The 22,112-nt window shown below is 45.8% G+C and overlaps 1 protein-coding gene across 1 annotated transcript; it reads right to left on the bottom strand.

Annotated features, from left to right (window-relative positions):
• Positions 1 to 1,837: 1,837 nt before the first annotated feature.
• On the bottom strand, positions 1,838 to 21,665 carry LOC121586198. Its single transcript, XM_041902714.1, has 9 exons — positions 21,444 to 21,665; positions 19,125 to 19,355; positions 17,885 to 18,886; positions 8,936 to 9,166; positions 8,356 to 8,697; positions 3,129 to 4,105; positions 2,780 to 2,947; positions 2,348 to 2,455; positions 1,838 to 2,251 (listed from the first exon to the last, which is right to left on the bottom strand). The coding sequence occupies exons 1-9, from the start codon at positions 21,610 to 21,612 to the stop codon at positions 1,928 to 1,930; spliced, it is 3,552 nt and encodes a 1,183-aa protein (XP_041758648.1). The 5' UTR covers positions 21,613 to 21,665; the 3' UTR covers positions 1,838 to 1,927.
• Between the last annotated feature and the right edge of the window lie 447 nt (positions 21,666 to 22,112).

Raw genomic sequence — 22,112 nt, 5'->3', positions numbered from 1 at the left:
AAAGATAGACAAGACAGTCGGAATGTCTGCAAAGGTGAAATCTTGTAGAATACATTTTGGGGTTTTCTGCAGCTGTATAACAAAGTTATAGAACTGGGTCGCAGATCTACTGTATGTGGCAAGTTAATGTGTTGACTGTCATGTGTCTTCATTGCACATAAAAGGGTTACAAGTGCACTGAAATAAAATTTAAAATCCATTACCTTCACAAAAAACGTACAAAAATATAAAAAGTAAACCCCAAGAAAATAAACATTGTTTTCAAACGACTCACTCAGCATATACAGTGGGGAGAACAAGTATTTGATACACTGCCGATTTTGCAGGTTTTCCTACTTACAAAGCATGTAGAGGTCTGTAATTTTTATCATAGGTACACTTCAACTGTGAGAGACGGAATCTGAAACAAAAATCCTGAAAATCACATTGTATGATTTTTAAGTAATTAATTTGCATTTTATTGCATGACATAAGTATTTGATCACCTACAAACCAGTAAGAATTCCGGCTCTCACAGGCCTGTTAGTTTTTCTTTAAGAAGCCCTCCTGTTCTCCACTCATTACCTGTATTAACTGCACCTGTTTGAACTCGTTACCTGTATAAAAATACACCTGTCCACACACTCAATCAAACAGACTCCAACCTCTCCACAATGGCCAAGACCAGAGAGCTGTGTAAGGACATCAGGGATAAAATTGTAGACCTGCACAAGGCTGGGATGGGCTACAGGACAATAGGCAAGCAGCTTGGTGAGAAGGCAACAACTGTTTGTGCAATTATTAGAAAATGGAAGAAGTTCAAAATGACGGTCAATCACCCTCGGTCTGGGGCTCCATGCAAGATCTCACCTCGTGGGGCATCGGTGATCATGAGGAAGGTGAGGGATCAGCCCAGAACTACACGGCAGGACCTGGTCAATGACCTGAAGAGAGCTGGGACCACAGTCTCAAAGAAAACCATTAGTAACACACTACGCCGTCATGGATTAAAATCCTGCAGCGCACGCAAGATCCCCCTGCTCAAGCCAGTGCATGTCCAGGCCCGTCTGAAGTTTGCCAATGACCATCTGGATGATCCAGAGGAGGAATGGGAGAAGGTCATGTGGTCTGATGAGACAAAAATAGAGCTTTTTGGTCTAAACTCCACTCGCCGTGTTTGGACGAAGAAGAAGGATGAGTACAACCCCAAGAACACCATCCCAACCGTGAAGCATGGAGGTGGAAACATCATTCTTTGGGGATGCTTTTCTGCAAAGGGGACAGGACAACTGCACCGTATTGAGGGGAGGATGAATGGGGCCATGTATCGCGAGATCTTGGCCAACAACCTCCTTCCCCCAGTAAGAGCATTGAAGATGGGTCGTGGCGGGGTCTTCCAGCATGACAACGACCCGAAACACACAGCCAGGGCAACTAAGGAGTGGCTCAGTAAGAAGCATCTCAAGGTCCTGGAGTGGCCTAGCCAGTCTCCAGACCTGAACCTAATAGAAAATCTTTGGAGGGAGCTGAAAGTCCGTATTGCCCAGTGACAGCCACGAAACCTGAAGGATCTGGAGAAGGTCTGTATGGAGGAGTGGGCCAAAATCCCTGCTGCAGTGTGTGCAAACCTGGTCAAGACCTACAGGAAACGTATGATCTCTGTAATTGCATACAAAGGTTTCTGTACCAAATATTAAGTTCTGCTTTTCTGATGTATCAAATACTTATGTCATGCAATAAAATGAAAATTAATTACTTAAAAATCATATAATGTGATTTTCTGGATTTTTGCAGTTCTCACAGTTGAAGTGTCCCTATGCTAAAAATTACAGACCTCTACATGCTTTGTAAGTAGGAAAACCTGCAAAATCGGCAGTGTATCAAATACTTGTTCTCCCCACTGTATAGGAGGTCACTGAAAGTAAAATTCCAGCTCATCACTACAGAATTAGGCCAACAGTTCATTTTTCAGCGCTAACAGCTTGGGCTTCAGCTTTCCATCGTCGAGGTTCAGGAAGACTTTCTGCATGAACTCAAAGGTGCTGCCCAGGGCCTTGGGGTAGTTCAGATGGAGGGAGTAGAGTAGGCCAAACACAACCACGAGAGCATCTGGCCAGGAGCGGGAGTTAGTCATGACGATCTTATCCTCAAGGACAATGGATACATGGGCTGGTCTGATGGGTACACCACCCACCACCACCTCATTGTGCTGGGCCACCACTGAGAGAATGGAAACCCCATCCAGAATACCAGGGTTGCTGAGTTCTCCAACCTTAATGACATAAGAAAAAACAAAGTTTAAAAATCACAATACGAAAGAATAATGTGTTGATAATGGTACAGGCTGTAAAACCATATGGGTGACTACCTTGCAGACTTTGAAGACATCAGAACTATCCTCTCGTAACAACAAAGGGAGACCAGCCAGGACTGCAGAACGGGCCCCAGTGATGTTCTTTTCTCCCTGTGAAGTGAACTAAAGTGTGCACATTTCACAATGTAATTTAGCATTTAAATATTCCAGCAAGTTGAGCTCGTCAACCCCAACATAGAGGAGTAATCTAATCTGGTTCCAGTCACAACTAACAGTTGAAGTAAATGTCCATATAGTGCACGGGTGGCCAATCTTATCTACAAAATCCAGGTGTGGGTGCAGGCTTTTGTTCCAACCAAGCAGTAAACAAAGTCTTGGTTGAAGATTAGTTGATAAAGTTGAATCAGGTGTGTCACTGCTTGATTGAAACAAGAGTCTGCAGCCACACCAAGATTGTCCATCCCTGATCCAGTGAATCCCACTGACCTGTTCGTTGTACACTCTCAAGATGCTTGAGAACTTCCCTCCATAGGTGGTGGACTTCCCCTCCTTCTCCCTGAACAGGGTCAGCAGGCGGGGCGTGTGGTGGTCCAAGGCAGCGTAGAACGTCTGCTGCAGGCTCTGGTTGGTGATTCTCTGAAACTCAGCATGTACCTGCAGCAAAAGATAAAGCACAAGTTGAGCATGCCCTGAGAATTTTGTTACTGATAACCACCATTTGTGAGTACAACCAAAAGCCCATGTGACATCCATCAAAGAAGATCTGAATTGCAATGGAAATGTAGATTGTTATGAGCACATGAATGGACAAACCCAACTTTCTTAGTCTGCTTACCTGGGCTTCGAGGAAGAGTGCTGGCCAGCGTGTTCTGAGATGCTCTACTGGGGGACTGGATTTCACGATTTCTTGGCGTCGGAGAGCAAATGTCTTCTGCATGTGTTGATTGATGAGTGGCAGGTCTCTGTTTTCTTTCGTAATTTCGTGGACCATCTCCAGTCTCTGTTTCTCCAGGCTGGCCTCGTCTTCTCCTTGAGGGAAGTTGGGCAGGAAGTTCACCTCTGCCCGGCGAGCTCGTTTAATGTTGCTCCGAGCGTGCTCATTGTCAGGACGATGCTTGCTCCTCCTCCCCCCATTCACAGTAACCTCTGGGAACCCAACACGGCGTAACTTCTGCCTGTAGTTTCCCATTTTGAATTTCAGGCTATTCTTCCAGCCATCACAGCCTGTTCTTGAGCCGGGCTCTTTCAAACATGGGTGCTTGGTTACAAGGGCCTCAGCTGCCTTGGCAAACTGCCTGTCACTTGGGTAAGCTTTGAAATTGAAGATGGTCCATGCCATCCTATCAAGAATGTTGTGTTTTTGATCCCTTGTTATTTTCAGCACCGTTTCATGTCTCAGATATGCGCAATTGCCCTCTCTCAGAGCAAACTCAACCTCCATCGAGAAAGTGGGTATGACAAATACCTCAGGCCACCTACCTAGCCGCTCTGGTGGGGCGTCCTGTAACTCGGTGGCTGAGAGTCCAGCTAAACCGAGGTCTGTATCACGTCGTATTGGCAAAACTGTCACCGTAGCCCTAGGAGAAGGCAAGTCTTCAATGGTCTCTAAGTTGAAGAGCTCATTGTTGAAATCAGGGTCTTCATAAAGAAGACAGAAATCAAACTTCAGATGTAGTTTCTCCTTGAGTGTTGATATCAGCTCATTCAGTGAGTCAGGTTGAGAGGGCAGAACCACTCTCTCTATTCTGTTGTCACTGATGATGACTTTCAGTTTGATGGCTTGATCTGCAGTCTCCATTTGGAATGTGAAATCTGCAGAACAGAAAAGCAGGGATTGAAATTAGAGTCTGAAAGGCACTTGCGCATTAGGCAAGTCAGGAGTATATTTTGGTTGCCCAAAATGTAAATGAGCTATTTACAAACAGAAGTTCCATCTATTGCCTACCTTTCACCTAGGATCCAGAAAGTTCAGTATTGGAATTATTTCTATTTAGGTGGTTATCAGTAACCAAATTCTCAGGGCAGGATCAACTTGCCTGACTGCCATAAATTGTCTGTCTTTTAATTAAATAATAGGGAGAAACCAGAAAGATCCGTTTTAGGCTACTGGCATTCTTTGCTGTTTGGTTGTTTTCACTTAAAATAACAAATAAAATACTTCCCAATGGGGCAATCTCAAAGCAGGCTCAACTTGCGCGACTGCTCAGTTCACTTGCCCCAGGCAATAGGGCAACCCTTAATGTCAATCCGTGAGAAAGGACACAGCGTCACCAGGGCTTAAAGCCATTTCAACTAATAAAATGACCCTTGATTTGGAAGAGTATGACCTATAAAAACAACTCTAACAACAACAGCACACCTGTGTTATGATAAGGTACAGTGCCTTCAGAAACTATGCATACTCCTTGACTTACTCCACATTGTTTTGTGTTACAGCCTAAATTCAAAATGGATTAAATAGATTTCTCTCTCACCCAGCTACACACAATACCCCATAATGACAATGTGAAAACATGTTTTTAGAAATGTTTCCTAATTTATTGAAAATTAAATATAGATATCTCATTTACATAACTATTCACATCCCTGAGTCAATACATGTCAGAACCACCTTTGGCAGCGATTACAGCTGTGAGTTTTTCTGGGTAAGTCTCTAAGAGCTTTGCACACCTTGATTGTCCAATATTTGCCCATTATTATTTTTTAATTCTTCAAGTTCTGTCAAGTTGGTTGTTGATCATTGCTAGACAGATTTTCAAGTCGATTTAAGTCGAAACTGTAACTAGGCCACTCAGGAACATTCAATGTCGTCTTGGTAAGCAACTCCAGTGTATATTTGTCCTTGTGTTTTAGGTTATTGTCCTGCTGAAAGGTGAATTTGTCTCCCAGTGTCTGTTGGAAAGCAGACTGCCTCTAGGATCTTGACTGTGATTAGCTCTATTCAGTTTATTTCTATCCTAAAAAAACTCCCTATTCTTTGCTGATGACAACCATACCCATAACATGACGCAGCCTCCACCATGTTTGAAAATATGAAGAGTGGTACTCGGTGATGTGTTGTGTTTGCCCCATACATAACGCTTTTTATTCAGGACATAAAGTTCATTTCTTTGCCACATTTTTTGCAGTTTACTTTAGTGCCTTATTGCAAACAGGATGCATGTTTTGGAATATTTTTATTCTGTACATGCTTCCTTCTCATCACTCTGTCATTTAGGCTAGTATTGTACCTTGGGGCGGCAGGTAGCTTAGTGGTTAAGAGCGTTGTGCCAGTAACCGAAAGGTTGCTGGTTCTAATCCCCGAGCCGACTAGGTGAAAAATCTGTCGATGTGTCCTTGAGCAAGACACTTAACCCTAATTGCTCCTGTAAGTCGCTCTGGATAAGAGCGTCTGCTAAATGACTAAAAGTATTGTGGAGTAACTACAATGTTGTTGATCCATCCTCAGTTCTCTCCTAATCACTGCCATTAAACTCTGTAGCTGTTTTAAAGTCATCATTGGCCTCATGGTAAAATCCCTGAGCGGTTTCCTTCCTCTCAAGCAACTGAGTTAGGAAAGACACATGTATCTTTGTAGTGACTGGGTGTATTGATACACCATCCAAAGTTGAATTAATAACTTCACCATGCTCAAAGGGATACTCAATGTCTGCTTTTTAAAATGTTACCCATCCCACAATAGGTGCCCTTCTTTGTGAGGCATTGGACAACCTCCCTGGTCTTTGCGATTGAATTTGTGTTTGAAATTCATTGCTTGACTGAGGGACCTTACAGATAATTGTATGTGTGGGGTTCTCCTGAGTGGCGCAGCTGTGCCACTAGAGATCCTGGTTCGAATCTAGGCTCTGTCGTAGCCGGCCGTGACCGGGAGACCCATGGGGCGGCGCACAATTGGTCCAGGGTAGGGGAGGGAATGGCCGGCAGGGATGTAGCTCAGTTGGTAGAGCACGGCGTTTGCAACGCCAGGGTTGTGGGTTCGATTCCAACGGGGGGCCAGTATGAAAAAACACACATAATTATTTTTTTTAAATTATGTATGCACTAACTGTAAGTCGCTCTGGATAAGAGCGTCTGCTAAATTACTATTATTGCACACAGTGAGTCCATGCAACTTATTATGTGCCTTGTTAAGCACATTTTTACTCCTGAACTTATTTGGGCTTGCCATAATAAAGGGGTTGAATACTTATTGACTCAAGACATTTCAGCTTTTCATTTTTAATACATTTGTAAAAATGTCTAAAAAGATAATTCTACTTTAACATTTTGGGTATTGTGTGTGTGTAGGCCAGTGACACAGTCTCAATTTAATCCATTTTAAATTCAGGTTGTAACAAAATATGTAAAGAAAAGTCAAGAGGTGTGAATACTTTCTAAAGGCACTGTATGTGCTCAAAGGGATATACAGTGCATTCGGGAAGTATTCAGACCCCTTGACTTTTTCCACATTTTGTTACGTTAGAGCCTTATTCTAAAATGGATTAACTAAAAAAATGTCCTCGTCAATCTACACACAATACCCCATAATAACAAAGCGAAAACTGGTTTTTAGAACATTTTGCAAATGTATAAAAAAAACAAAAACAGAAATAACTTATTTACAGACCCTTTGCTATGAGACTCGAAATGGAGCTCAGGTGCATCCTGTTTTCATTCATCATCCTTGAGATGTTTCTACAACTTGATTGGAGTCCACCTGTGGTAAATTCAATTGATTGGACATGATTTGGAAAGGCACACACCTGTCTAGATAAGGCCCCAAAGGTTGACAGTGCATGTCAGAGCAAAAACCAAGCCATGAGGTCGAAGTAATTGTCCGTAGAGCCCCGAGACAGGATTGTGTCGAGGCACAGATCTGGGGATGGGTACCAAAATATTCCATGCAACACTGAAGGTCCCCAAGAACACAGTGGCCTCCATCAACCTTAAATGGAAGAAGTTTGGAACCCCAAGACTTCCTAGAGCTGGCTGCCCGGCCAAACTGAGCAATCAGGGGAAGAAGGGCCTTGGGTCTTGGAGGGTGACCAAGAACCTGATGGTCACTCTGGCAGAGCTCCAGAGTTCCTCTATGGAGATGGGAGAACCTTCCAGAAGGACAACCATCTCTGCAGCACTCCACCAATCAGGCCTTTATGGTAGAGTGGCCAGACGGAAGCCACTCCTCAGTAAAAGGCACATGACAGCCTGCTTAGAGTTTGCCAAAAGGCACCTAAAGGACTCTCAGACCATGAGAAACAAGATTCACTGGTCTGATGAAGCATGACGGTGGCAGCATCATGCTGTGGGGATGTTTTTTCAGCGGCAGGGACTGGTAGACTAGTCAGGATCGAGGGAAAGATGAACGGAGCAAAGTACAGAGAGATCCTTGATGAAAACCTGCTCCAGAGGGCTCAGGACCTCAGACTGGGGACAACGACCCTAAGCACACAGCCAAGACAACGCAGGAGTGGCTTTGGGACAAGTCTCTGAATGTCCTTTAGTGGCCCAGCCAGAACCCGGACTTCTCTGGATAGACCTGAAAATAGCTATGCAGCGACGCTCCCCATCCAACCTGACAGAGCTTGAGAGGATCTGCAGAGAAGAATGGGAGAAACTCCCCAAATACAGGCGTGCCAAGCTTGTAGCGTCATACTCAAGAAGAGTCAAGGTTGTAATCGCTGCCAAAGGTGCTTCAACAAAGTACTGAGTAAAGGGTCTGAATACTTATGTAAATAAGTTATTCCAATACGGCGGGAACCCAACACGGCGTAACTTTTGCCTGTAGTTTCCCATTTTGAATTTCAGGCTATTCTTCCAGCCATCACAGCCTGTTCTTGAGCTGGGATCTTTCAAACATGGGTGCTTGGTTACAAGGGCCTCAGCTGCCTTGGCAAACTGCCGGTCACTTGGGTAAGCTTTGGAATTGAAGATGGTCCATGCCATCCTATCAAGAATGTTGTGTTTTTGATCCCTTGTTATTTTCAGCACCGTTTCATGTCTCAGATATGCGCAATTGCCCTCTCTCAGAGCAAACTAAACCTCCATCGAGAAAGTGGGTATGACAAATACCTCAGGCCACCTACCTAGCCGCTCTGGTGGGGCGTCCTGTAACTCGGTGGCTGAGAGTCCAGCTAAACCGAGGTCTGTATCACGTCGTATTGGCAAAACTTTCACCGTAGCCCTAGGAGAAGGCAAGTCTTCAATGGTCTCTAAGTTGAAGAGCTCATTGTTGAAATCAGGGTCTTCATAAAGAAGACAGAAATCAAACTTCAGATGTAGTTTCTCCTTCAGCGTTGATATCAGCTCATTCAGTGAATCAGGTTGAGAGGGCAGAACCACTTTCTCTATTCTATTGTCGTTGATGATGACTTTCAGTTTGATGGCTTGATCTGCAGACCCTTCTGCCTCCATTTGGAATGTGAAATCTGAGGAAAAGAAAGGACTCAGCGTCACCAGGGCTTAAAGCCACAGACTGTACGATTTCCAATAATTTCCACGAATAAAATGCCCCTTGATTTCAAAGAGTATGACCTATAAATACAACTCTAATAACAACAGCACGACTGTGTTACAATAAATGATGTGCTGAAAGGTATAGCTATATGCCCACTGACCCATGCTATGGCTTGATAATATGTGTTGAGAGCTTGTCAGCGAACCCACCTTCAGGAGTGGATACTTGGTCTGGATCTTCTTTGGAATCAGACTCCAGCCTTTGAATGTGCTCTTCAACCTTGATCCAGTGGGTATCCTCTTCCCCTTTACACTGTGACACTGTGGGCTCTGGGTCCTCCTGTCCTAGACGGAGGCTCCAGTCTTGAGTACATGACTGCTGCTCAGGGGCAACCTGCACCAAAGTGATAGTAGCTTCAGCCTGCTGCTGGCAGTCTGACTCTGGAGGGAAGGAGATACAGTTACACATGTAGATCTGTTAAATTTAGAATCCGTTTTGGTGAAACTGCCACGTCCGTTTGCGATATTACAACAAAAATGTAACTTCAAACAACGTTTGTTTTATTCCCTCAGACATCATTGCATGCGCTATAGAACAGCAGTGTATGTAGCTACTACTATTTTTTTGTATTACTTTGCTCAGCCGGGTCTCAGACTAGACGTAACACAGTAAATGTAAATCCTGTGCACTCAAATTAGTTTATTATGTTACGTTTGGTATGGTTACATAAGACAGAAGGTTACTTAAGGCAAAAATGAAATGGGGGTGGATGGGTGGGCGTATAATGTGAACGGACAACTTTTAAACTACTTACTACTTTTTATCTACTTTGCAACTAAACTCAGCAAAAAGAAACGTCCCTTTTTCAGGACCCTGTCTTTCAAAGATAATTTGTAAAAATCAAAATAACTTCACAGATCTTCATTGTAAAGGGTTTAAACACTGTTTCCCATGCTTGTTCAATGAACCATAAACAATTAATGAACATGCACCTGTGGAACGGTCGTTAAGACACTAACAGCTTACAGACGGTAGGCAATTAAGGTCACAGTTATGAAAACTTAGGACACTAAAGAGGCCTTTCTACTGACTCTGAAAGACACCAAAAGAAAGATGCCCAGGGTCCCTGCTCATCTGTGTGAAAGTGCCTTAGGCATGCTGCAAGGCGGCATGAGGACTGCAGATGTGGCCAGGGCAATAAATTGCAATTTATGTACTGTGAGACGCCCAAGACAGCGCTACAGGGAGACAGGACAGACAGCTGATCATCCTCGCAGTGGCAGACCACGTGTAACAACACCTGCACAGGATCGGTACATCTGAACATCACACCTGCGGGACAGGTACAGGATGGCAACAACAACTGCCTGAGTTACACCAGGAATGCACAATCCCTCCATCAGTGTTCAGACTGTCCGCAATAGGCTGAGAGAGGCTGGACTGAGGGCTTGTAGGCCTGTTGTAAGGCAGGTCCTCACCAGACATCACCGGCAACAATGTCACCTATGGGCGCAAACCCACCGTCACTGGACCAGACAGGACTGGCAAAAAGTGCTCTTCACTGATGAGTCTCGGTTTTGTCTCACCAGGGGTGATGGTCGGATTCGCGTTTATCATTGAAGGAATGAGCGTTACACCGAGGCCTGTACTCTGGAGCGGGATCGATTTGGAGGTGGAGGGTCCTTCATGGTCTGGGGTGCTGTGTCACACCATGTATAGAGTGTGACTATCTTTATTTATTACATTTGTATTTAAAGCGCCTTACATTTAAAATAAATAAATAAGGACACTGTTTTCTACTGGATGTTCTCCTCTGGGGTACAGCAGGTAGCTCTCCCAGAGGAGAACATCCAGTAGAAAACAGTGTCCTTATTTATTTATTTTAAATGTAAGGCCTTCATCTGACCTCTGACGAGCTACTCCACACCTTCTCCTCTTCCGACCAGACCACGCTGCTCTCTGATAGGCTGCTGAGCCACTCCCACTCTGCTCTACGACTGGCTGCCCACTCCAGTATGTCTGGTGTGATGTCATATCCTCTGGATATGATGTCATATCCTTCTCTGTGTGATGTGCTCCATTACTTGTTTCTTTCAATGCCAAGAGTTAACTACTAAAGAGTGTTCGGTGGCTACTGTTGTAATATTTAGTGTCATCTCAACGTCATAGTTTCTCTGTGGGATTACTTTGTTTTGTTGTATTTTCTCCCCAGCCCTGCAGTTCTATTGGCAGAGCCAGCATCTGTGGAGGAGAGACAGTCTCTACTGCTAGGCTACCAGCCCTACAGGCCCCAGTGTGATGCCCACAGACAGTGGCTGCCCACCCAGTGCCACCCCAGCACAGGTCAGAGTCACACCCCCAACTTCCAACCCAGCTCTGCATTGTAACTGTAGTAGTGGTGGTAGTGTAATACAGGCCTCTGTACAGGTCATTATACCTTCTCCAGACCCTTCTACAAGGAGACCACTCTTAATCAGCAGCGTCTCATTGTTTCTTCACTCATAATATGTTGGTTGGAAACAGATAAGACAAATGAAGTAGCTACAGTAGTGTTGTATTGACTGTGTTGGTAATGTAGCTACAGTAGTGTTGTATTGACTGAGTTGGTAATGTAGCTACAGTAGTGTTGTATTGACTGTGTTGGTAATGTAGCTACAGTAGTGTTGTATTGACTGTGTTGGTAATGTAGCTACAGTAGTGTTGTATTGACTGAGTTGGTAATGTAGCTACAGTAGTGTTGTATTGACTGAGTTGGTAATGTAGCTACAGTACTGTTGTATTGACTGAGTTGGTAATGTAGCTACAGTACTGTTGTATTGACTGAGTTGGTACTGTCTGCAGGTTACCTGGAGACTGGCACACACAGGAAAGAGTTTAGTTGGCCCATAACAATCCCCGAGCCGACTAGGTGAAAAATCTGTCGATGTGTCCTTGAGCAAGACACTTAACCCTAATTGCTCCTGTAAGTCGCTCTGGATAAGAGCGTCTGCTAAATGACTAAAAGTATTGTGGAGTAACTACAATGTTGTTGATCCATCCTCAGTTCTCTCCTAATCACTTCCATTAAACTCTGTAGCTGTTTTAAAGTCATCATTGGCCTCATGGTAAAATCCCTGAGCGGTTTCCTTCCTCTCAAGCAACTGAGTTAGGAAAGACACATGTATCTTTGTAGTGTTCGTGCCGTGAAAGGACTTTCTTCTTTGTCTGAAAGCAATGGCTAGCTAGTTTGCTAACTATTCTAGCTAACTAACTGGCTGAATAAGTTGACGACAGACTCGCTCAAGCTGTCGGGACTAACCCACAACGTTAGACACGGACACGAACGATCTGCTTGTGTGTTGATACACTGGTGGTTGTTGTGGCTGAGTATTGGCGCTAAACCCTGCTGCTGGAGACCGGCATGCTAGCTGGCTGTGGCGTCTTATGACGAGGTGCCCGGACGTTTTTCACGGAATAATACTGCACCTAGTTAGCTAGCTGAATAAACTAGGTTAGTCTATTCCTAGAAAACATTGAACCGCTGTAGTTTACAACAATTATAGTTTCTGAGGTGGAAGTTGGGAGAGTTATATTTGGGAGTTGTGGTGAGGGAGGCCCGCTCTCTCCTTTCCCAGATGTTTAGTTCATTTTATTCCGATCTCCTCTGCATTATTGTAGCCATCTGCTGCAGCCCGTCAACTATGCCTCTGCCTATCCCTGTTCTCTCCTCTCCGCACAGGCTACACAAACGCCTCACACCGCGTGGCTGCTGCCTCTCTCTAACCTGGTGGTCCCTGCACGCACGACCCACGTGGAGTTCCAGGTCTCAGGCAGCCTCTGGAACTGCCGTTCTGCTGCCAACAAGGCAGACTTCATCCCAGCCTATGCTACCCTCCAGTCCCTCGACTTCTTGCCGCTGACGGAAACATGGATTACCACTGAAAACACTGCTACTCCTGCTGCTCTCTCCTCGTCTGACCATGTGTTCTCGCATACCCCGAGAGCATCTGGTCAGCGGGGTGGTGGCACAGGAATCCTCATCTCTCCCAAGTGGACATTCTCAATTTTTCCCCTGACCCATCTGTCTATCTCCTCATTTGAATTCCATGCTGTCACAGTCACTAGCCCATTTAAGCTTAATATCTTGTCATCTATCGCCCTCCAGGTTCCCTTGAAGAGTTCATCAATGAGCTTGACGCCTTGATGAGTTCCTTTCCTGAGGATGGCTCACCCCTCACAGTTCTGGGGGATTTCAACCTCCCTACGTCTACATTTGACTCATTTCTCTCTGCCTCCTTCTTTCCACTCCTCTCCTGACCTCACCCTCTCACCGTCCCCCCCTACTCACAAGGCAGGCAATACGCTTGACCTCATCTTTACTAGATGCTGTTCTTCTACTAATCTCACTGCAACTCCCCTCCAAGTCTCCGACCACTACTTTGTATCCTTTTCTCTCTCCCTCTCCTCCAACATTACTCACTCTGCCCCTACACAGATGGTAATGCGCCGTCGCAACCTTCGCTCTCTCTCTCCCGCTACTCTCTCCTCTTCCATCCTATCATCTCTTCCCTCTGCTCAATCCTTCTCCCTCCAATCTCCCGATTCTGCCTCCTCAACCCTCCTCTCCTCCCTTTCTGCATCCTTTGACTCTCTATGTCCCCTATCCTCCCGGCCGGCTCGGTCCTCCCCCTCCAGCTCCGTGGCTTGATGACTCATTGCGAGCTCACAGAACAGAGCTCCGGGCAGCTGAGCGGAAATGGAAGAAAACTAGACTCCCTGCAGACCTGGCATCTTTTCACTCCCTCCTCTCTACATTTTCTTCATCTGTTTCTGCCGCTAAGGCCACTTTCTACCACTCTAAATTCCAAGCATCCGCCTCTCAACCCTAGGGAAGCTCTTTGCCACATTCTCCTCCCCTGCTGAATCCCACCCCCTCCCTCCTCCCTCCTCCCTCTCTGTGGATGACTTCGTCAACCATTTTGAAAAGAAGGTTGACGACATCCGATCCTCGTTTGTTAAGTCAAATGACACTGCTGGTCCTGCTCACACTGCCCTACCCTATGCTTTGACTTCTTTCTCCCCTCTCTCTCCAGATAAAATCCTGTGACTTGTGACGGCAGGCCGCCCAACAACCTGCCTGCTTGACCATATCCCCTCCTCTCTTCTCCAGACCATCTCCGGTGACCTTCTCCCTTACCTCGCTGATCAACTCATCCTTGACCGCTGGCTATGTCCCTTCCGTCTTCAAGAGAGCGAGAGTTGCACCCCTTCTCAAAAAACCAACACTCGATCCCTCTGATGTCAACAACTACAGACCAGTATCCCTTCTTTCTTTTCTCTCCAAAATTATTGAGCGTGCCGTCTTTAGCCAACTCTCTTGCTATCTCTCTCAGAATGACCTTCTTGATCCAAACCAGTCAGGTTTCAAGACTGGTCATTCAACTGAGACTGCTCTTCTCTGTGTCACAGAGGCTCTCCGCACTGCTAAAGCTAACTCTCTCTCCTCTGCTCTTGTCCTTCTAGACCTGTCTGCTGCCTTTGATACTGTGAACCATCAGATCCTCCTCTCCACCCTCTCCGAGCTGGGCATCTCCGGTGCTGCTCACTCTTGGATTGCGTCCTACCTGACTGGTCGCTCCTACCAAGTGGCGTGGCGAGAAGCTGTCTCCGCACCACGTGCTCTCACCACTGGTGTCCCCCAGGGCTCAGTTCTAGGCCCTCTCCTATTCTCGCTATACACCAAGTCACTTGGCTCTGTCATATCCTCACATGGCCTCTCCTATCATTGCTACGCTGACGACACACAACTAATCTTCTCCTTTCCCCCTTCTGATAACCAGGTGGCGAATCGCATCTCTGCATGTCTGGCAGACATATCAGTATGGATGACGGATCACCACCTCAAGCCGAACCTCGGCAAGACGGAGCTGCTCTTCCTCCCGGGGAAGGACTGCCCGTTCCATGATCTCGCCATCACGGGTGACAACTCCGTTGTGTCCTCCTCCCAGAGTGCGAAGAGCCTTGGCGTGACCCTGGACAACACCCTGTCGTTTCTCCGCTCAACATCAAGGCGGTGACCCAATCCTGTAGGTTCATGCTCTACAACATTCGGAGAGTACGACCCTGCCTTACACAGGAAGCGGCACAGGTCCTAATCCAGGCACTTGTCATCTCCCCGTCTGGATTACTGCAACTCGCTGTTGGCTGGGCTCCCTGCCTGTGCCATTAAACCCCTACAACTCATCCAGAATGCCGCAGCCCGTCTGGTGTTCAACCTTCCCAAGTTCTCTCACGTCACCCCGCTCCTCCGCACACTCCACTGGCTTCCAGTTGAAGCTCACATCTGCTACAAGACCATGGTGCTTGCCTACGGAGCTGTGAGGGGAACGGCACCTCCGTACCTTCAGGCTCTGATCAGTCCCTACACCCAAACGAGGGCACTGCGTTCATCCACCTCTGGCCTGCTGGCTCCCCTACCTCTGCGGAAGCATAGTTCCCGCTCAGCCCAGTCAAAACTGTTCGCTGCTCTGGCACCCCAATGGTGGAACAAGCTCCCTCACGACGCCAGGACAGCGGAGTCACTCACCACCTTCCGGAGACATTTGAAACCCCACCTCTTTAAGGAATACCTGGGATAGGATAAAGTAATCCTTCTACCCCCCCCTTACTCCAACCCACCCCCCCAAAAAAAAACATTGTAAAGTGGTTATCCCACTGGCTATAAGGTGAATGCACCTATTTGTAAGTCGCTCTGGATAAGAGCGTCTGCTAAATGACGTAAATGTAAATGTAAATGTGACTGGGTGTATTGATACACCATCCAAAGTTGAATTAATAACTTCACCATGCTCAAAGGGATACTCAATGTCTGCTTTTTAAAATGTTACCCATCCCACAATAGGTGCCCTTCTTTGTGAGGCATTGGACAACCTCCCTGGTCTTTGCGATTGAATTTGTGTTTGAAATTCATTGCTTGACTGAGGGACCTTACAGATAATTGTATGTGTGGGGTTCTCCTGAGTGGCGCAGCTGTGCCACTAGAGATCCTGGTTCGAATCTAGGCTCTGTCGTAGCCGGCCGCGACCGGGAGACCCATGGGGCGGCGCACAATTGGTCCAGGGTAGGGGAGGGAATGGCCGGCAGGGATGTAGCTCAGTTGGTAGAGCACGGCGTTTGCAACGCCAGGGTTGTGGGTTCGATTCCCACGGGGGGCCAGTATGAAAAAACACACTTTTAATTTTTTTATTATGTATGCACTAACTGTAAGTCGCTCTGGATAAGAGCGTCTGCTAAATTACTATTATTGCACACAGAGTGAGTCCATGCAACTTATTATGTGCCTTGTTAAGCACATTTTTACTCCTGAACTTATTTGGGCTTGCCATAATAAAAGGGTTGAATACTTATTGACTCAAGACATTTCAGCTTTTCATTTTTAATACATTTGTAAAAATGTCTAAAAAGATAATTCTACTTTAACATTTTGGATATTGTGTGTGTGTAGGCCAGTGACACAGTCTCAATTTAATCCATTTTAAATTCAGGTTGTAACAAAATATGTAAAGAAAAGTCAAGGGGTGTGAATACTTTCTAAAGGCACTGTATGTGCTCAAAGGGATATACAGTGCATTCGGGAAGTATTCAGACCCCTTGACTTTTTCCACATTTTGTTACGTTAGAGCCTTATTCTAAAATGGATTAAATAAAAAAAATGTCCTCATCAATCTACACACAATACCCCATAATAACAAAGCGAAAACTGGTTTTTAGAACATTTTGCAAATTTATTAAAAATAAAAATAAAAATAAATAACTTATTTACAGACCCTTTGCTATGAGACTCGAAATGGAGCTCAGGTGCATCCTGTTTTCATTCATCATCCTTGAAATGTTTCTACAACTTGATTGGAGTCCACCTGTGGTAAATTCAATTGATTGGAAATGATTTGGAAAGGCACACACCTGTCTAGATAAGGCCCCAAAGGTTGACAGTGCATGTCAGAGCAAAAACCAAGCCATGAGGTCGAAGTAATTGTCCGTAGAGCCCCGAGACAGGATTGTGTCGAGGCACAGATCTGGGGATGGGTACCAAAATATTTATGCAACACTGAAGGTCCCCAAGAACACAGTGGCCTCCATCAATCTTAAATGGAAGAAGTTTGGAACCCCAAGACTTCCTAGAGCTGGCTGCCCGGCCAAACTGAGCAATCAGGGGAAGAAGGGCCTTGGTCTTGGAGGTGACCAAGAACCTGATGGTCACTCTGGCAGAGCTCCAGAGTTCCTCTATGGAGATGGGAGAACCTTCCAGAAGGACAACCATCTCTGCAGCACTCCACCAATCAGGCCTTTATGGTAGAGTGGCCAGACGGAAGCCACTCCTCAGTAAAAGGCACATGACAGCCTGCTTAGAGTTTGCCAAAAGGCACCTAAAGGACTCTCAGACCATGAGAAACAAGATTCACTGGTCTGATGAAGCATGACGGTGGCAGCATCATGCTGTGGGGATGTTTTTCAGCGGCAGGGACTGGTAGACTAGTCAGGATCGAGGGAAAGATGAACGGAGCAAAGTACAGAGAGATCCTTGATGAAAACCTGCTCCAGAGGGCTCAGGACCTCAGACTGGGGACAACGACCCTAAGCACACAGCCAAGACAACGCAGGAGTGGCTTTGGGACAAGTCTCTGAATGTCCTTTAGTGGCCCAGCCAGAACCCGGACTTCTCTGGATAGACCTGAAAATAGCTATGCAGCGACGCTCCCCATCCAACCTGACAGAGCTTGAGAGGATCTGCAGAGAAGAATGGGAGAAACTCCCCAAATACAAGCGTGCCAAGCTTGTAGCGTCATACTCAAGAAGAGTCAAGGTTGTAATCGCTGCCAAAGGTGCTTCAACAAAGTACTGAGTAAAGGGTCTGAATACTTATGTAAATAAGTTATTCCAATATATATATATTTTTTTTTCAAACATTTCTAAAAACCTGTTTTTGCTTTGTCATTATGGGGTATTGTGTGTAGATTGAGGGGAAAAACGATTTAGCATTAATCCATTTTAGAATAAAGCTGTAACGTAACAAAATGTGGAAAAGGTCAAGGGTTTGAATACTTTCCGAATGCACTGTATACCCACTGACCCATGCTATGGCTTGGTGCTATGTGTTGAGAGCTATTCAGTGAACCCACCTTCAGAAGTGGATACTTGGTCTGGATCTTTGGGATCAGACTCCAGCCTTTGAATGTGCTCTTCAACCTCACTGATCCAGTGGGTATCCTCTTCCTCTTTACAATGTGATACTGTGGGCTCTGGGTCCCACAGTGGCAGGTCTCTGTTTTCTTTCGTAATTTCGTGGACCATCTCCAGTCTCTGTTTCTCCAGGCTGGCCTCGTCTTCTCCTTGAGGGAAGTTGGGCAGGAAGTTCACCTCTGCCCGGCGTGCTCGTTTAATGTTGCTCCGAGCGTGCTCGTTGTCAGGATGATGCTTGCTACTCCTAACCCCGTTCACAGCAACCTCTGGGAACCCAACACGGCGTAACTTTTGCCTGTAGTTTCCCATTTTGAATTTCAGGCTATTCTTCCAGCCATCACAGCCTGTTCTTGAGCCGGGCTCTTTCAAACATGGGTGCTTGGTTACAAGGGCCTCAGCTGCCTTGGCAAACTGCCTGTCACTTGGGTAAGCTTTGGAATTGAAGATGGTCCATGCCATCCTATCAAGAATGTTGTGTTTTTGACCCTTTGTTATTTTCAGCACCGTTTCATGTCTCAGATATGCGCAATTGCCCTCTCTCAGAGCAAACTCAACCTCCATCGAGAAAGTGGGTATGACAAATACCTCAGGCCACCTGCCTAGCCGCTCTGGTGGGGCGTCCTGTAACTCGGTGGCTGAGAGTCCAGCTAAACCGAGGTCTGTATCACGTCGTATTGGCAAAACTTTCACCGTAGCCCTAGGAGAAGGCAAGTCTTCAATGGTCTCTAAGTTGAAGAGCTCATTGTTGAAATCAGGGTCTTCATAAAGAAGACAGAAATCAAACTTCAGATGTAGTTTCTCCTTCAGCGTTGATATCAGCTCATTCAGTGAATCAGGTTGAGAGGGCAGAACCACTTTCTCTATTCTATTGTCGTTGATGATGACTTTCAGTTTGATGGCTTGATCTGCAGACCCTTCTGCCTCCATTTGGAATGTGAAATCTGAGGAAAAGAAAGGACTCAGCGTCACCAGGGCTTAAAGCCACAGACTGTACAATTTCCAATAATTTCCACTAATAAAATGCCCCTTGATTTCAAAGAGTATGACCTATAAATACAACTCTAATAACAACAGCACGACTGTGTTACAATAAATGATGTGCTGAAAGGTATAGCTATATGCCCACTGACCAATGCTATGGCTTGATAATATGTGTTGAGAGCTTGTCAGCGAACCCACCTTCAGGAGTGGATACTTGGTCTGGATCTTCTTTGGAATCAGACTCCAGCCTTTGAATGTGCTCTTCAACCTTGATCCAGTGGGTATCCTCTTCCCCTTTACACTGTGACACTGTGGGCTCTGGGTCCTCCTGTCCTAGACGGAGGCTCCAGTCTTGAGTACATGACTGCTGCTCAGGGGCAACCTGCACCAAAGTGATAGTAGCTTCAGCCTGCTGCTGGCAGTCTGACTCTGGAGGGAAAGAGATACAGTTACACATGTAGATCTGTTAAATTTAGAATCCGTTTTGGTGAAACTGCCACGTCCGTTTGCGATATTACAACAACAAAAATGTAACTTCAAACAATGTTTGTTTTATTCCCTCAGACATCAGTGTATGTAGCTACTACTATTTTTTTGTATTACTTTGCTCAGCCGGGTCTCAGACTAGATGTAACACAGTAAATGTAAATCCTGTGCACTCAAATTAGTTTATTATGTTACGTTTGGTATGGTTACATAAGACAGAAGGTTACTTAAGGCAAAAATGAAATGGGGGTGGATGGGTGGGCGTATAATGTGAACGGACAACTTTTAAACTACTTACTACTTTTTATCTACTTTGCAACTAAACTCAGCAAAAAGAAACGTCCCTTTTTCAGGACCCTGTATTTCAAAGATAATTTGTAAAAATCAAAATAACTTCACAGATCTTCATTGTAAAGGGTTTAAACACTGTTTCCCATGCTTGTTCAATGAACCATAAACAATTAATGAACATGCACCTGTGGAACGGTCGTTAAGACACTAACAGCTTACAGACGGTAGGCAATTAAGGTCACAGTTATGAAAACTTAGGACACTAAAGAGGCCTTTCTACTGACTCTGAAAGACACCAAAAGAAAGATGCCCAGGGTCCCTGCTCATCTGTGTGAAAGTGCCTTAGGCATGCTGCAAGGCGGCATGAGGACTGCAGATGTGGCCAGGGCAATAAATTGCAATTTATGTACTGTGAGACGCCCAAGACAGCACTACAGGGAGACAGGACAGACAGCTGATCATCCTCGCAGTGGCAGACCGCGTGTAACAACACCTGCACAGGATCGGTACATCTGAACATCACACCTGCGGGACAGGTACAGGATGGCAACAACAACTGCCTGAGTTACACCAGGAATGCACAATCCCTCCATCAGTGTTCAGACTGTCCGCAATAGGCTGAGAGAGGCTGGACTGAGGGCTTGTAGGCCTGTTGTAAGGCAGGTCCTCACCAGACATCACCGGCAACAACGTCGCCTACGGGCGCAAACCCACCGTCGCTGGACCAGACAGGACTGGCAAAAAGTGCTCTTCACTGACGAGTCTCGGTTTTGTCTCACCAGGGGTGATGGTCGGATTCGCGTTTATCATTGAAGGAATGAGCGTTACACCGAGGCCTGTACTCTGGAGCGGGATCGATTTGGAGGTGGAGGGTCCTTCATGGTCTGGGGTGCTGTGTCACAGCATCATCGGACTGAGCTTGTTGTCATTGCAGGCAATCTCAACGCTGTGCGTTACAGGGAAGACATCCCTCATGTGGTACCCTTCCTGCAGGCTCATCCTGACATGACCCTCCAGCATGACAATGCCACCAGCCCTACTGCTCGTTCTGTGCGTGATTTCCTGCAAGACAGGAATGTCAGTGTTCTGCCATGGCCAGCGAAGAGCCCAGATCTCAATCCCATTGAGTACGTCTGGGACCTTTTGGATCGGAGGGTGAGGGCTAGGGCCATTCCCCCCAGAAATGTCTGGGAACTTGCAGGTGCCTTGGTGGAATAGTGGGGTAACATCTCACAGCAAGAACTGGCAAATCTGGTGCAGTCCATGAGGAGGAGATGCACTGCAGTACCAGCTATTGTACATTTAGCAAATTCGTAACATATACAAAACGGCTGGACATGCACAAATTAATACATACCATACGAAACGTAACATATCACACTAAATGTAATGTTTCGTAGTTAATACGAAATGTTGAGACCAGGTTGCGTTGCTGGATGCTCGTCGCCCCCTTTTCAAAAACAAAACAGGAACAGATGCAGTGGCGCTGTTTCACATTTTGCGGATCTCAGCTTTAAGGCCAGTTCCCCTGACTACACTACGTTTACAATTAAGGTTTTGTAATTGGCACTTTCAATGAAGATTCGCCATTGACAAACATTTAGGGTCTGGGACACTGGCCCCCAGGGCTAGAAAGCTTGCTAACGTTATTAGATAGACACCCATGTAGCTAATTAGCTACACCTCCCCTTTTGTATGTGGTTAGACGCTACAAAAAAATTACTGTATGACGCTACAAACCTCCTCTATGCAACATCAACAGCCCACGAAGACGTTCGTTCTCCTCTTTCGTACGGAAAACGTCTACCTGGTACTCTGCTATCGTTTTTTCAACTACCCCAAATATCTCCTCAGCAGCCGCTGTTAATTTCTGCTTGAGAAACTCTCTCAACAACTCTATTTTAGACATGTTTTGTATTGTTTATTTTCCTCCAAGCAAAAGTTGCATGTACTGCTGCAGAAGATAAACACAGAAGCGCATGCCCCCCTTCCTAGGGCATAACAGTTTATGCACTATCGCCCTCTGCTGGAGTGGAGTGGAGTGCGACAAAGTTTTCTTCTTCTTCTTCTTCTTCTTCTTCTTCTTCTTCTTCTTCTTCTTCTTCTTCTTCTTCTTCTTCTTCTACGATTTCATGGCGATCCGCAAGCCAAAGCTGCATGTTGCCACCTACTGTGCTGGAGTATGCGATAAATCATGGTCTGCTTAAATCTGTACTTCCGCCAAAAAAAAATCCCAAGCACCCCAACCCATTCAACTTTATCTATATCATGCTGAAACAATCCACCCTTCAAATTATTCAGCATGTCTACAACCATTTCAACAGTAACATCTGTTACCCCAATAACTACTTTGCCATATCCACAATAACCTTCAACTTGGCATTTCTGCTTTCCACAACCCGAGTCGTG

This window comes from Coregonus clupeaformis, unplaced genomic scaffold (assembly GCF_020615455.1).
Source record: "Coregonus clupeaformis isolate EN_2021a unplaced genomic scaffold, ASM2061545v1 scaf2144, whole genome shotgun sequence".
Classification (NCBI taxonomy): domain Eukaryota; kingdom Metazoa; phylum Chordata; class Actinopteri; order Salmoniformes; family Salmonidae; genus Coregonus; species Coregonus clupeaformis.
Note: the sequence above shows the minus strand (reverse complement) of the source record. Positions and strands in the feature narration are given on the sequence as shown.

What these genes read in the sequence shown, in the direction of transcription:
- LOC121586198 (XM_041902714.1), bottom strand. Translation starts at nt 21,612, where the DNA reads ATGTCTAAAATAGAGTTGTTGAGAGAGTTTCTCAAGCAGAAATTAACA. An exon ending in CCAAGTATCCACTCCTGAAG is followed by an intron (nt 18,887 to 19,124) that starts GTGGGTTCGCTG and finishes TCTTTTCCTCAG; the next exon opens with ATTTCACATTCCAAATGGAG. An exon ending in TGAGAGTGTACAACGAACAG is followed by an intron (nt 2,456 to 2,779) that starts GTCAGTGGGATT and finishes TGCACACTTTAG; the next exon opens with TTCACTTCACAGGGAGAAAA.